This window comes from Juglans regia, chromosome 12, assembly GCF_001411555.2.
Source record: "Juglans regia cultivar Chandler chromosome 12, Walnut 2.0, whole genome shotgun sequence".
NCBI classification, from domain to species: Eukaryota; Viridiplantae; Streptophyta; class Magnoliopsida; order Fagales; family Juglandaceae; genus Juglans; species Juglans regia.
In genome coordinates this window covers 14,676,925-14,693,943 of record NC_049912.1, presented here as the reverse complement: position 1 = coordinate 14,693,943, position 17,019 = coordinate 14,676,925, and the positions used below count along the sequence as shown (strand labels likewise).

The 17,019-nt window shown below is 35.3% G+C and overlaps 1 protein-coding gene across 1 annotated transcript; it reads left to right on the top strand.

Annotated features, from left to right (window-relative positions):
* Positions 1–4,967: 4,967 nt before the first annotated feature.
* On the top strand, positions 4,968–10,934 carry LOC108992528 (mitochondrial import inner membrane translocase subunit PAM16 like 2-like). The gene is made up of 4 exons (XM_018967127.2): positions 4,968–5,160; positions 7,353–7,440; positions 10,302–10,435; positions 10,514–10,934. The coding sequence occupies exons 1-4, from the start codon at positions 5,158–5,160 to the stop codon at positions 10,634–10,636; spliced, it is 348 nt and encodes a 115-aa protein (XP_018822672.1). The 5' UTR covers positions 4,968–5,157; the 3' UTR covers positions 10,637–10,934.
* Positions 10,935–17,019: the final 6,085 nt, after the last annotated feature.

Below are 17,019 nucleotides of genomic sequence, written 5' to 3'. Positions count from 1 at the left end.
GATTAGGTTAAGATCCCCCTTCCCCTTTCTCATTCTCATCTCTCTGCGTCGTTCTGCGTCTCAGCTCTCTCTCTCAGATTCTCTTGTCTCCCTCTCAGCTCCCTCTCACTCCGATGATGTCCCTCTCTCCCTCCATCCATTTGCGTCGTTTCATCCATTTGCGTCGTTTCAAGCTTCCATCTCCGATTCGTTGAGGTTTGATGATGTGGACCACGGTTATTTTATTTTTCTCAGACAGGGTACCGATAGTGTTGTGATAATGTGATATTTGTTGTGAATCATTTGATATTTGTTGTATATCTTGTAATTTTGTGAATCTGTGATGATGGAGTTCAAGTTTACGTGTAACTTTGCTCAAACCGAAGTTTTCCGGTTCGATTTTTGTGTTTCTCATTCCTCTCTCTCTCTCTCTCTCTTCACGCCGCCGCCGCCGCCCGAACCGATGGACGTCGACGGTTTTCTTTTGGCCGATTTCGGTCGAGATATTCTTTTTTTCAGTGTATCGGTGCGGTCTCGGTTTCGACTCTAAACCGAACCGATAGGTCGGTTTTTCATCCCTAGCCTTTTTAACTCCCTTTGCGTTTGCGTGTAAAAACCCAAAGACTAGCTCTCCTTTGCGTCCACATAGCCAATCCTTTTCAATCCGGCGTCCAACTCCATGAAGACCAAGTCAAAGCCAAAAGAACTACTAACATGTGTCTCACACGTCCAACTCCATGAAGAACAACTCAAAAGAAGAATAAAATCCCATTTGTGCCTAGCCGTTCGTGCATGCGTTTTTTTCTCTTTTATTCAGCAGCTCTTATATTTAAATAACATCTTCATTTAAATGAGAGAATTCATTTGACTTTTCTTTGCATTTTTTTTTTGTTTTTTGCCTAAAAAAATAAAATAAAATTAGAAAAGAAATAAAATAAAATAAAATAAAAAGAAAGAATAGAAAATGAAAAATATGTTATGCATGTGACAGAACATTATCCAATTAAATCACAAGTTATAAAAATTAGGCATTAACTATGCTATAAAGTAATTTAAATCACAACTCGGATTTATTTATCTTAACTATTTTTCCATCTAAAACGAATAATAATGTAATGAAATAAATAAAATATATTGGTTCTAAATGTATAAAATATGCAATAACTCAGCTCAATCACACCCCTCAACTAGTGTTTTGCTAATCCTGGAGCAAAATAGTGAAAATTAATTGAGATGAATATTGCATAAAGATTGAAATCCAAACAGAAACAATCAAACACAATTCTGAATTCTCACAAAAGTGACATGTTACTACTCAACCCCTAGGGGCTATACCCACCAAGACTATCTCAACAATCTTTCACATAGAATTGAGGCAAATGTCCATGAACTTAAATGTGTGTGTGGAGCTAAACTAGTTGTGTATTCCTCATTACTAGCCATGATTTGTCATAGGATTGTTCAACCTTAAGATTAATCATTTCTGATTCTAACTACCTCAAAGCCCAAGAGACTAGCAATTTTCACACTAGCTCTGTTTTTAAAGGTTGAACACTCAACACCCAAAGTCTTGGATAATTGTATCTAGCCATTTACTTAAGAAAGTTCACTACGTCGCCTTTATTCCTTTTTTGTTCTAATATTTTCAAATCGCTTTCTTTTTTCTTTTCATTTTCTTCTTCTTCTTTTTTCTTTCTTTTATTTCCTTTTTTTTTTTTTTTGAAGCATGACTCGGTAGTCTTGCAGTTTACTTCCCCTGTGTTAAATCAGTTAATAGTAAATACGGAACACTACAAGCGTAAGCATGTGCAAAATGTCCTTCAAAATTTGTCTTTCGTTCTACAAAAATCTTATCAAATCTCATCTCAATAAGTATAGCATCCCGGTATTTCAAGCTGCACATCAACAAAATATGATGCATAAAAAATCATGCTCTATGCTTAAGCTTGAAAATAAATATTCACAAAATGATTCTGCTCAACTACTCCACCAAGTTGCTCAGATTTCACAAAATACCAGAAATTGAGTGTGTGTCAATTATATATGTATCAATGCACATCATATTAGATTTTTTTTTTTTTTAAATCTATGCACACACGCTACCCCGCAACTAGTGAGAGACATGGTCCTCAATGAATCGAATGAAAGAAAACAAAGTGCATAGAAATAAGCAAGCAAAACAAAAAAGAAAATCAACATGAAATATAAAATCAAAACAAAATAACAAATAAAAACAAACAAAATGCAAGTAAAGAAAACTATAAAGGGGGAAAATATCAAAACACTTTCTTGGAATCTTGCACAAGCAAGATATCTTCGTGTGGATCAAAGACCTTCAGAAATGGCTTTAGACGTTGTCCATTGATAGTGAAGCTATTGCCATTCTTCGGATTGACAATGTCTACCGCCCAGTGAGGATGAACCTTCTTTACAATGTACGGCCCACTCCATCAATATTTCAATTTACCAAGAAAAATATGTAAGCGAGAGTTGTAAAGAATAACTTCTTGGCCAAGTGTGAAATGCTTTTGATGAATTTTCTGATCATGTAGAATTTTCATGTGTTCCTTCGCCAACTGAGCGTTGTCATAAGCATCCCGACGAGTTTCATCCAATTCATTGATCTGTAATTTTCTCAACTCTGAAGCTTCATCAAGTGACATGTTAACATGTTTTATAGCCCAAAGAGCTCGATGTTGAATATCAACAGGTAAATGACAAGGTTTACCATAAACTCATCAATAAGGGAACATCCCTAAATTTGTTTTAAAAGCTGTCCTATAAGCACACAAAGCATCAAGAACCCCAGATCCTTCAGCTTGCAAAATTGTAGCACATTTCTGAAATTTTTCATTTATTTTTCATCCCTTCTAGCCCTTCCATACTTCTCACTGTGATGTAATATCTCATTAAAATCCCCTGTACAAATCCATCTTTTTGAATTAGGAAGTTTAAGACACCTCAATATACTCCAACCTTCCTACTTTTTTTTCTGTTTTAGGATTTCCATAAAAGCAAGTTAGCATCCATGATGACTCTTTCTGATCCACCCATGAATTTATATGCCTATGTGAGTAAGTATTAATTCTGAGCTTGACTTCCTCTTCCCAAAACAAAGCCAGTCATCCACCTTTACCAACTCCTTCAACTGAAAACATACAATTAAAACCCAACATTTGTTTTATAGTATCTAATTGTTTTTTATGCATTTTTGTTTCCATATGAAACAAAATGATAGGCTTGTGAACCTTAACTGTCCAAGTCCTAGGCAGTTCCAACTTAGGAGCCTCATTTCTCCCAGTGGAGTTGGTTTACAGTCTCCGTCGATATATCCAAATCAGATGGCACTACCTGTTTTTCCCCTAGCCTCTTGATTATTTTCCATAGCAAACATAACATTATCTTCTTCATTCTTCATTTTGCTTGTAGCATAATGAGAAGAAGGTATGACTTTAGCATTGTTTTGTCCCCTTGCCCTCCTCTTCCATTTATTGATCCTCGACTCAGTACCAATCTATGGTATGCTAGCAATATACTGATCCTACAATAACACAGGTCTTTCATACTAAGAAGTGCTTTCCATGACAGTTGTTGTTTTTAGCTCTGATTGGTCCAATGAATCATTTGGTTTGTTCCTTGAAAATTCTTTTGGTTTTACTTCAGAAGTTAACAAAGGTAAAGCACTTATTTCTTGATTTCTCACCTTACTTTCTTTTGTTATATTCTGCAACATCCACTTCCCTCCTTCTGCCACAAGACTTTCTACAGATTGATTAAGGGTCCTATTACTATTATCCTACCCTTCAGACCTCCCATACTTAGTAATACTTGCCTTTAGATGCCCTGAAGTACTACCATAACTGGAACCTGTTGCTGTGCTAGGAGCCCTTAACCATGATCCATACAGTTGAGTACTAGTCTCTTTAGTCAATTCCAGTTGATTGTTCTGATAGCACATCTAGATAGACCAAGCTTAATAATTCTACAGGTAAAGCAAAATCTAAAGAGCGTTTCATATTTAAATTGTACAAAGCCTCTATGGCCTAACAGATCCACAACCTTTCCTCTTGCCAAAGGTTTCATCAAGTCTACTTCTATGAGAGCTCTAACCCATTTGCCCTAGCAGTTGTCATTATAACCTGCTTCAACCTCTAAAATTGTGCCAATGGAGGATCCAATCATTGTTCCAACTTCCTTATTCATGCATTCCAAAGGTAAGTTGTGAATTTGAACCCACAAAGTGGAATAAGTAAAGCTCAATACTGTTGGATGAGTGAAGCCATCAAAAGTTTTTAAGCACACCAAATTCATGTCAAACAACCAAGGTTGTTTCTCCCATATTCTATTTAAATCAGCCTCAGATTGAAATTCAAAGATATAAAGGTTCTCTCTCACTTCAATTATTTTGATACCGATACAGAATTTCCACACCTTAAGCATCTTGTTTTTAAAAGTATCTTTGTTAATCCTTTTGTCAACTATAACCTTTTCCACTAGACAGAATTTCCCTCTTTTCATAGTTTCTTTTACTTCCTTACCCTTAATTACCACCTCATACTTTTCCACTTCAGTTAGAGAGAATTTGTTCCACAATTCTAATAGTTCTTCAGCCATGTAGTATTTAGAAGCACTCTCATCAAGTTTATTTAATACTTGGTAACAAAACAGAAAATACTAGGTTAACTTCTTGCCCAAGGCAAAGGCACCTTCCACCTCGCTAGAATTCTCGAGGAAACTAGATCCAAAGTACTATGGCCCTATTATTGTAGAGAAATTTCTCTTATAAAAAAATCTCGTTAAAATTTTGTAATTTATATTTTTGTTAAATTTTGTTTTAAGGCGGTGACTTATAGAACACGTGTCAATCGGGTAAAGCACGTTATAAGTTGAATTCTCGGAGTACCAAGCCTCAACCTGTTACTCTAGCGTCGCCTAAATTTTATTCTTCCCAATTTATTTTTGTATATATATTTTATTTTCTTCTTGGACAGGCAGAGCTCTCTCTGGGGTCCGTCCTTTCGTTTCCTTCCACTTGCAAAGCCCTACCTGAAACTCCCGTTTGAAGACGTCCTTCATTCTTTCCACCTTCTTTCCACCTTCTTAAATTCGAATCCAAGAACGAAAACCTAATATCTTCAGGCAAGGTCGTAAGAGACACAGATTCTATAATTTTCGGTCATGGTATGTTCATTTCTTCTCCTATCCTCTCCTCTTTTATTTAATATTCAAATGATTTTACCATTTTTTACTGTTTGGTTTCTGAAAAGAATCGTGGAACAGAAATTGAACGAGAAGAAGGCTTTAGTTTTTGTGTATTTTCTTTACCGTTTTGTCAAGCTAAGTTGGGGACTTATGGTTTACTTATGTTCTTAATTTACGGGATCTTTATGTTTTGGAGTTTTGACTCCTATTTTATCTTAGGACATATGCATGTTATTATCGAATATTTCTAGTTCGCTATTGGGTCTCGTTGTGTTCCAGGCTTTCGATGTCTGCAAATTTACGATGTTAATAATAGCAAAGTTTGGTTAATTCGTATATTCAAACCTACCCAAAATTTTAGAAAAGCATGCAACAAAGATAACGAAAGATTAGGTTTCCAAAAAATCAATTTTGATTTTATTTTAGGCAAGTCAATATTAAGATTTGAACCAAAGAACTGATAAACGAATACATTTATGTCTTTGAGCATAAATATATTTTTGTATGCCTTAAGAGAATCATTTGCCCACCTGTTATCCTGTTATAAACAAATAATTTTAGAATTGACTCACCCTCTTCAATACACTGTTTATTTGGACAGCCGCTATAGATTGTGATGAGCTGAGTTTTAATGAATTCCTTTTATCCTTTTCTTTTTTCAATTAGGTATTTCTCTGGTGTACGTCATGTGGACTTGAGCTATGCCTTTTGTGTTCTTCAATAAACCTTTAATTACATGACTACAAAAAAAAAAATTTTAAAAAAATAAAAATTTGACTTGCAATGATATTTTGTAAAAGAAATATAGAAATTTCAAGGTACCCTGGTGTAACATCACATAATGACTTTTAGATTTTGTCAAGTTTATGGTTGGATTTCAAGTCCGCCATATGTTTACTATGCACCATTTACTATTCTATTTGAAACTCAGTTTTTGTCATAATTTCAAAATACTGAAGAAATGGTCATAATTTTAATAAGTTTTTTAGATCGGATTGCTTTTAGTCTTCAGTCATCTTGATATTTTTCAAGCATGATAGGCACCAGGAGGTCACGTAATTGTTTTTTTTTTTTTTTTTTATTATCGGGAAACAAATTTTTATCGATCAAAAGAGTAGGCATAAGCCCAAGTATACCAAGAGGTCACACAATTAAACATTATTGACAAAATATTGATCTTATTAGAAGTTATTTAGGAACGTCACATCGTAAAAGAGTCACATCAAATGTCACTTGAATTGAACCCTACATAGACACACACGCTCATACGATATATATATATATATATATATAGAATAGATTGAAAAGAAACCATAATCTTTTTCTTATAAAAACAATAGGTTCTTTCTTATTTTTTATCGATGAATTGTCAGTTTTGGACGGGATAATTGATGCGAAATTTGACCGATGTGGTAGACAGAGTATATGTAGCTATAGATTGACCTTGCAAAATATTGATGTAGAAAACATAGTAGAAGTAAAGATTTCCTATGTTTGTGTCTGGGAAAATATAGATACCACGAAAGTTAGATGCCATAATATTAAAAAGCAACACACTAGGTAAACTTGAAAAGTTATACGTATTTATGTGTGAAAATATATATACAAGGAAAAGTTGTTTAGTGGGTTTAATATTTTTTTTTATGACGGGGGAACCACCCCACAATAGAGCCCTTAAGACTCACCCATAGAACCTAAATCCCCGGGGAGATTAGCACAACAACCCACTGCCATGGCCTCCCACTTAAATTGCAATTTGATCCCAAAAGGAATCAAACCTGTGATATGGGGCTCATGCACACAAGTTTTCGCCCTTACCACTTGGGCTACCCACAGGTAGGTAGTGGATTTAATATTAATAAGAGTGTACCAAGTATATCTTGATCAAGCCTCATATGGGCTTTGTGAGTGCGTGCGTGCCCATGAAAGTTTGCATGCGCAAAACAGTGATAAAGTCCAGTCCCATTGCAATTTATTTCCACTTGAAAACTTCTGGTTCTTTAACTCATTATGCATGTGCGTGCACGCGTGAGAGAGAGAGAGAGAGAGAAAGAGAGAGAGATAATATTTTTAAATACCATAATTTTCTTGTTTTTTCATTACATTGACTTGTTAGATTCTTACCTGTAAAAATGACTTGTTGATTTATCCATCTCTCTCCCTCTTCACAGGCTGCGAAGATTCTTGCTAACTTACTCGTGATGGGCTCTGGTATATTAGCAAGGGCTGTTGTCCAGGCATATCGTCAAGCGCTTACAAGTAAGTTTTCGGATGTACCAACTTAATCCTGTCAAGATTCATGCTTGCTTAATCCTGTTTTTTTAAATGTTGTTATTTTGTTATTTGTGATTGTCTCTAGAGTTGTTTGTATGCTTGAGGTTTGTTAGTCTTGAGATAGATTCCTTCTTGATTAGGGGTTGTAAAGATCTAATGATAATACCCTTTGGCAATAGAAACAGAAAAATGTTGTAAAATCGTCTATTTTGATATTGACACCCTTTGAAGTGGAATACGTTCTTTGTTTTTTCCTCTCCTTTCCATACTCTAGAATCTCGTACAGTTCGTCAATTTTGTTTAGTGGGGGCCTTATATCTATCTGCTTGTCCCATGATTGAGCAATTGGATCGTATGCCATAAATGAATAGATTATAGTTTCACGGTCATCCATTATGAAAGGACCTTCCTCTTAGTAGATATGTGGAAGTGCACCATGATGATCCAGAAAAAATTGTGGTTTTGAACCCCTTGAGATGACCCAAGAATTTCACCACTTTGATTTTGCTAGACCTTTGGAATAGCATAGTGGCATATGGTTAAGGACCAGAATTGGTCAAGGGAGAATGCTGCTTTAAAATGAAACTAATCAAAATAAAACTAATTCCCTGAATTAAGACACCTAATCCCCAATCCCATCTTTCATTAGCGAAAGTTACCTACCTCTTTTTGCTGAAGCTCTACTACTGCAGCACCATGTTGTGCTCTTCTATAGTGTCTTCATCTATATTTTTCAGTATCAAAAATATTTTCTATAAGTTTGAAATGGTGAACTTGCCTGCTATGGGAAGTTAAAGCTTGCATCTACTCACCGTACTATATAATCAGGCCCATTTTTTTCCAAACCTAACGTGGTTGAGCAGAGCTAACTCTTTCCGAACTTGGTTACATTTATTTATAGATAGGGCTGAGCGTCGTCAAGTCAATAGCAAAATTGCTATTCTTTAACCCTTACATTGAAAGACAAGAAAGATTTTTGGTTTTATTGCTCTCACTTCCTTACATTTGCGCTTATGAAGCTATTGAATTTCCCATTATCAAATAAAAATCTATACTTCATAACAACAAAATTTAACATTTGAAATATGATTTATGCTGGTGGTGATAACCTCTAGGGATTGGCTCAAGGTAAGAACCTTGGTCTTGCCTGTATGCTCCCTTTAGGTCTAACTTTAGTATTCCCCTTAGATCCCATTATTTTGGTACATTGTTACCTATAAAAAAAAAAAAAAAAAAAAAGGTTTAACATTAGAACCCTTGGGTGCAAAAAACTGCTGGGGGTCATTGGACTTGGGAAATTTTTCCTTGAATTACCCACGGTGCACTTGGGGGAAACTCCTTGATGACCACCTGTGTGACCCCGGATTGGTTAGGACTTTGTTCCCGGACACCTGGACTGCTGGGGGTTATATGAGCTTTGTTCACGAGTCTAAATGGAAGACGATGTATCTATCCAAATGTGGTAGGATTACTTACTACTCTTTCTAATGAGTATTAATAGTATTTTTTGGACTAATTGTCAACATATTTCCTGTCCTTAGAGGGACGGGGTGCATTAATATAACCTTGTAAGCTGGACTTGATTTTCATTAATCATATATTTACCATCTAGAAGATAGAAGTAGCTTTGGTGCTATTAGAATGAGAGAGAGGTCTTGTGGAGAATAAGAAGTGTGAATGTTCGTAGGGTGGAAGGTGTTCTAATGACGTCCAAGGACCTTATGGTGTTGGATCATGAAAGAACATAAGGGTAGGGTCAGGGAAGTTTTCCAAACATATTATATTTGAAGTGGGAAATGGTACTAGGATCAGCTTTTGGAATGATTTTTTATTTATTGACAGAGCTCAGAGAAGCTTGCCTGGAAGTGTACATCGTGACAGACTTTTAGGCCTCGTTTGTTTTCATAAATGAGATGAGAGGAGTTAAAATTAAAGTTAAAAAGTTGAATAAAATATTGTTAGAATATATTTTTTAATATTATTTTTGTTTTGGGATTTAAAAAAATTGAATTGTTTATTTTATTTTGTGTGGGGATTTGAAAAAATTGTAATGATGAGATGTGAGGTTTTCAAAATTTTCAAAGTTTTGGGTTTTAGTCTTGAAAGCAAACCAGGCCTTAGCGGCGGACTTTCTAGAGATACCTAGTGAATTCCCGTAGTACAATGTTAGCTTTTCCGGAGGGGCTTATAACTAGGAGTTTCACGCCTTTACTGCATATTTTAAATCTGTTATACTCCACTGGATTGAGAAGAGGAGGAGGTGAAGACAAGCTGCTTTTTAGTCCCTGTTCAATGTAGGGGTGATTGCGGAATGACTAAAACGATTAAAGTTTAAATCATAGAGCAACAAGTTCAAAATTAGAGCATAAAGACCGGTCTATCCAAAAAGCAAACCACATTGACTATTTTAGTATTTAACCTTAAAAAAAGCTGGTGATGAAAGAGTGCTTATCAAAATACATGATCATTCTGCTGGAGAAGAATTTGATCATGCTCTCTATAGAACTAGTTTCTCAGATTACTCTTAGAATGTATTTAGGTGTTTTTCTGTATACTTCCTGTGTACACGGGCTTTGCCTACTTCATTCATATCAATAATATTTATCTCTTATAAAAAAAAAAAAGGAACTAGTTGCTCAGGAATCATATGTCCTTAAGGTTGCTTTCACCCATAACGACCCCATAACATTAACTTCAATTCTAGGATGTGATCATAGAGAGCAGAATTTCTGTTAAATCCATCTGATCTGGCCATCCACCAGAAACTGGCTAGATCGTGCCCTGAATTGTTATGGTTGTAAGATGTCTATTCATGCCCTGAATACATTTTGTGTGGTAATTTGCAGATGCCTCAAAATCTGGTGTTGCCCAAGAAACATTACAAAACACTGTCCGTAGAGCAAGCAAAGCAATGACAGAGCAAGAAGCTAGGCAGATTCTTGGTGTCTCTGAGCAAACTGCTTGGGATGAGATTTTAAAGGTCAGTATCGCTTGTGTAATTATCTTTTTTTATTACTATTATTGTGTAGGTTCTAAAATATCCTTTTATCTGCTGCAGAAATACGATGCATTGTTTGAGAGGAATGCCAAGAATGGGAGCTTTTACCTTCAGTCGAAGGTTCACAGAGCCAAGGAATGTTTAGAGCCTGTCTATCGAGACAAAGGTCCGGATACCCCCTAGTTGAAATCTCTAGCAGAGGTCTCATTAATAGCTTAATACATCTTGAATTGGAGCTTGGTTTGATCTCAAGAGTTTTTCACGAGGCTGCTCTTGTGCCGCCACCCAAGTAATTTAATTCTCAGTTTCCAAATGAGGGTATCATGAATTATATTATAGATCTTTCATGTATTTGTTTCGCAACTCATTCTTTCTTCATTTTAGGATTTCAACAGATACAAGGTGACTAACTTCTATGATATCTGCACTTTTTTATATCCGGAATTTCTTTAATTTTTTATATCATGCGCTTTGGCATCGACCAGGTGTTAAAATTTTAAATAATGCTATTATGTTGCCTCATTTTGATCGCTCTTGCATTTATTTATTTATTTTAATTTTTTTCTTTTGACTTACTAATTAAGGAGGGACTGTTAGATTTGAACTTGTTTTTGTAAACTTTCTGGACCAAACAGAGAAATGGCATCGCTGTCATCGCGCATCTTGTGATTTAGGAGTAACGGCATTTTTGCATTGAAGTATGGATAAATTGTCTCTAACTTTCTACGTGTCGTAATATCAAATTCCTAAACTGCCAATCTCTAAAGTCCAAGAAGTTGTGCCGCAAAGTAATGAGTATTTCACGCGCAACCCAAAGTGTTACAGCCAACTCGTATGTCAATCGGTTCAAAATGCTATGAGTCGCTTTATTAGATTCCTTGGTACTAGTATCTTCATAATTTTTAGACACCCACGAGATTGATTAGTTCGATCTCCATTAGTGCCAATTTCACTGCTTTTTCTAAAGCCAAGTGTTGACGAGCTCCTTTACTTTTGAACACAAGTTGAGTGCCTAATCTAGTTGCCCGCTAATTACCTTCCCTTCGTGACTATAACCAGCTAGACACGACAATTTTTACAATTTATCCCTCGGAGAAATGCGAAGATTTTCCGACGTTGCGTTGTTCAATGTGGTAGAAGATCTTTTTCAACTGAAACAACTCTTTCAAATTTGGTTTAATCTTATCTATGATAACATCTCACTACTTTAGTAAAGATCTCAATTAGATTGTCAATTAAATGGAAGGGGTATTTACATCCCTCCCAGGCTGGGCCGAGCATATCCTGGAGGCCTAGTGATCAGCAGTACCATCGGCCCATGAGTTGCGTGAGGAAGAAGAAGGCCCAAGGCCTATACGGGAAACTGGTCGATGTGGAAAGATAGGATGCTGCCTATACTGACACCCACAAATGACACTACCTTGCAAACACACGTCGTGATAGGGCCACAATGCATTTAAAGATTGGATATTGTGACGCTCCCAACCTCTGCTTGGAATGGAACAGAGACTTAGACCCCGTTTATTTTCGGAAATGAGATAAAATGAGATTAAAGTTAAAAAGTTGAATAAAATATTATTAGAGTATATTTTTTAATATTATTTTTATTTTGAGATTTGAAAAAATTAAATTGTTTATTTTATTTTATATTGAAAGTTGGAAAAGTTGAGATGAGATGAGATGAGATGAAATGAGATGAGATGTTTTGCCAAAACAAACGAGGCCTTAGAGCATCGGAACATATAAAACAAGGTTACATACCCCCGTTCATAACAATTAATATGTAATGCATCCTATAAATGCATCCAGCAATATGCAATAATCGCTACGGAAATAGGGTGACTTATAAAAATTTATGCCATAATGAACTAAACATCCCAATAATATTAATAATCATAAGTTCAAATTTAAGGATAGCATTTCCTTAATACAAAACACATAATCCAAGTTTCTTGGCTAGATCAACTCTTTCATACGCTCTGAAGTATGAAGAGTCAATGCGTATAAGTATCAAAATTATATCTAGTCTTCGCTTAAGGTCCGGCTCCTCTTCAACCATTTGTATCCAGCGGTCCATCATGTTCTTCCTCTACTGGTCTTGACATAACTTTTATCATTCTGGGGAGAATAATAGTAGGTCAACAAGGGTGAAATTTACTTGAAATCTCAGCAAATTAAACAACCAACTTGCACATAAATAAGATATGCCTAATTAATGATAAACAAGAAATGCATGCAATGATATGCAGAAAAAATCCGTATTTGTCTCCCATCCAAGTTCCTCAACATTTCTCAAAAAAACTTTAATGCACATTTCTTTCAGAGAACATTTTTCACTTTCTCATTTCAAAAACATGATATTTCGAAAGAGGATATTTTATACCTCATTTTTTTAAAAAACATAACATTTCATCATTATTAAAGTCATCATTAATATATGTATGGTAGCAAAACGGTTCCTCATATGCATCGTAAGCATTTGCCGATGACCGTAGTACAACTCATGTTGACAGTACGTCTTTGTCTGCAGACATCATTCTCAATGCATTGATATCATAATATTTCATCATAACATATCATGATCATAACATTTTATCATAATGTATGCACCCACTAGCATTAGGTGTCATATACGATTTCGCTCCGGCATTCTTTAAAAAGAATCCATTCGAAGCCCGTTGATGGTTCTTTATCAACCCATAAGTTACCACTCCATTTTTACTCACTCCAGAGTGGATAGAGCAGTTCCACTAGGATAATTCATCATCCTAGCCTTTGGGGTCATGACAAAATTTATTTTCATACTATGCTTGAAAAATATATTTCATGACATCTGCATATGTAGCAAGCTTTCATGTGAAAATGACATTTATAGATGCAATATGTTAAAATAGTGAGAATTTTACGTCATGTAAACAAGTAATCAAATACTTAATGATGTATCATATGATGTTTCATGCTCAAAATGACATTTAAAGTATGAATGTGGCGTTTATACAAAAATAATAAATAAATTATCTAAGAGTAAGTTAGAAGCTTATTTATTATCTAAGAGTAAGTTAGAAGCTAACTTACAAACTGTTCGAAGCTAGAGAGTCGAAGCGGCTGAAATCAAAGTTATGATAAATTAGGATTTGAACCTCTAAGGAAGATTGATATCAAATGATATGAACCCGTGTAAATAAAATCTCTTGAACCCACAATCAATTTGAAAACTCACACAAGAAAGCCAAAATCAAGTTGATGGATGGAGAACCTAAACCCGTTGAGAACTCGTTTCAAGAACCTGTCTCAAGAACCTAGATTATAAGGAGGAACGCCACAAAGGTTGTGATTTACCTTTGATAAGTTCAAAAGTTCAATCAAGAACAAGAGGAGTAAACTCAACTCACAATGAATAAATTTAACAAATTTCATAAAAACTTCTTAAAATGAGGCTACCAAGAGTATTCAAACCAAAACCTAATTAAAACCCTAACTAAAATAAAGCCCTTTCTTCCAAAAATACACCTGGATGAATAGTATCGCGGCTACAGTAACTCGCTACAGTACCTCTTTAAACCATAGTTTCTAAAAACTAACTTTCCGAATAAGCCATTGGCCAAAATACAAGGCTTTCCCAAAAATCCTAATTCATAACAAATAAGACATATGTGGGCCAAGTATCCTTAAGCCTAATTATTCTAGACTAATTTCTATAACTAATAAAACAATTCATTTAAATGAAATAAGCAAATCCAAGGCATTCAATCACATAAACATAATAATAGGCCCTATTATATTGCACTCTTCCATAGTTTGTATCACGTGAATGATCACTGAGTCTCCTTCTCTCAAGCCCATCTTGAATATTCGGCTCTTGCTAGACTTGTCCCAAGTGGATTGAACCAATTCTTACATTGCCTCCTTTCATCTTCTTGGTTGTTGACCTTGTAATTGGCTCATCTGAAACATGCAAAGGATCTTTAAGACTAGGTCAATCTTGTTGCCCGTCATTCAATGATATGAACCCATTAGAATGGAATCCCTTGAACTCACAATCAATTTGAACACTCACCCAAGAAAGCCAAAAATCAAGTCAATGGATGGAGAATCTTGACCCGTTGAGAACTCATTTCAAGAACCTAGATTATATTAAAATTTAGACCCGTTAAAGAACCTATCTCAAGAACCCGGATTACAAGGAGGAACGCCACAAAGGTTGTGGTTTAACTTTGATAAGTTCAAAAGTTCAATCAAGAACAAGAGGAGTAAATTCAACTCACAATGAAAATTCAATATTGTCTAAGCCTTGTGTTGGACGGCTAAAGGTATTTAAATACCTAAACCCAATTAACCATAGGCCAAAACAAGGCCCCTTTTGCCCAAAATGCCCATGGATGAATAGTGTCACGGCTACAGTAACGCGGCTGCAGTAATGCAGCTACAGTAACTTCTTGAAACCCTACTTCCTAAAAGTAACTTTCCTAATCAGCCCTTGGCCAAAATACAAGGTCTTCCCAAAAACTCTAATTCAACAAAATAATAATTTTTCCAACATGCCATTGAATAGGCACCCCCTTAAGTCTTTCTCATAATAAACCCAATTATTTTAAACTAATAAAATAAGTCATTTAAATTGATTAAACAAGTTGAAAGCCTTCAAGTGCCCAAAACCTTTAAGTCATGTTGTTTCCCTCTTCCGTGGCTTGTATCAAATTAATCAAAGCTGGATTTTCATCATTCAAGCCCACCTTGAATGTTAGGCTCTTGCTAAACTTGTCTCCAGTGGATTGCACCAATCATTGCATTGCCTCCTTGATCTTTTTGGCTCTTGAACTTGTAATTGGCCCATCTGGAACTTGCAAATGATCTTTAAGACTAGGTTCATGTTGGTGCCCATCATTCCCACTCTTCTCAAAAGGATTCGACCTCAAATCTACACCTGCATCAAAGGGAAAAATGTTAGTAACAATGAAAATAGCAAAAACATAATACTTACCTAGAAGATCCATTTTATATGCATTATCGTTAATTTTCTCAAGAATTTAAAAAGGTCCATCCAAACTACTCCTATCATCAACAAGCAAAAGTATCAAAGTTAAAGAAGTAAGTGTATTAAAACCATAAACAATTTCAAAGGGAGAATAAGAAATAGTAATATTGAAGGTTTTATTATATGCACACTCTAATAAGGGCAAATGATACTCCTATAAACGTCCATGTAACAATTCAATGAATGGCAAATGATACTCCCTCAAACGTTCATGAAACACATCTAAAGTTTTCCTCACACCAAAATAACCACTTTAATTAGATGCAAACTCAATGAATGGCAACCAATACTCCCACAAAAGTTCATGCAGCACGTTCATGAATGTCAAATGATACTCTCACAAATGTTCATGTAACATGTCAATGAATGGCAAATGATACTCCAACAAACGTTCATGCAACACAAATCTTCTTTACGCCAAAATGATTCATCAAACCAAATCCGTGCACAAGCAACTCACACATAAGACCAGTAGGCTCAAAAAGCCTATTCTCTTTAAACAAATATCAATCTAGTCTATAGAACTGACCAAATTATGCTTTCTCACGTACTCCATTACACTAGCCAAGCCATCATCATTAATAGTCAATTTCTTTTCATATTCAAGTCTCAATGACTTTGCATCTAAAATGAAGACAAGGACATACCTTCTGGCTAAACCATCAACCACAAAATTTTCTTTACCTTGTGTGTATTTAATTACATGAGGAAAAGTCTCAATACAATCCTCCCACTTAGCATGCATTCTAGTCAACAACTTACATTGTTCCCTCAAGTATGTCAATGACTCATATTCTTCAACGAAAGGTCGGGTAGGAATTGTTGCACTTGACACAAAATCAATGTAGTGCTCTATCTAGTCAACAACTTACATTGTCCCTTCAAGTATGTCAATGACTCATGTTCTTCAACGAAAGGTCGGGTAGGAATTGTTGCACCTGATACAAAATCAATGTAGTGCTCTATTTCCTTAATAGGTGGCAATCCACTAAACACACCGCTAGGAAACACGACCTCATATCCCTGCAACAAAGAGACAACAATACTAGACAAAAATACGTCAAGTTCACTAGTATTAAGACTCGCCTTAGTATAAAAACTCAATTTTCTCTTTGTTTTTCTCTCACTTTCTTCACTCACTTTTTTTTCTACTCTCTTTTTCTTTTTCACTCTCTTTTTCCCTTTCATTCTCTTTTTTCTTTTCACTCTTTTTTTTTCCTGTCACTCTTTTTTCCTTCATCTTTTTTTGAACTCTCGACCTGACAATTGTTTTTTAACTCATTCTCTCTTTTTCTTGAAGTCTCAACCTCAGCCTCATCTTTTTTCTCTCTCATCTTTCTCTCTCTCTGTCTCCTTTTCGGCCTCACTATTTCTTTTTTTCTCAATCTCACATTCACTCTTGTTTTTTAGCTCAATCTCACTTTCACTCTTACTTTTTTTTAGCTCAATCTATTTTTCACCTTTTTTTTTTTTTATCACTCTCACTTTCACTCTTTCTTTTTTTATCACTCTCATTTTCACTCTTACTTTT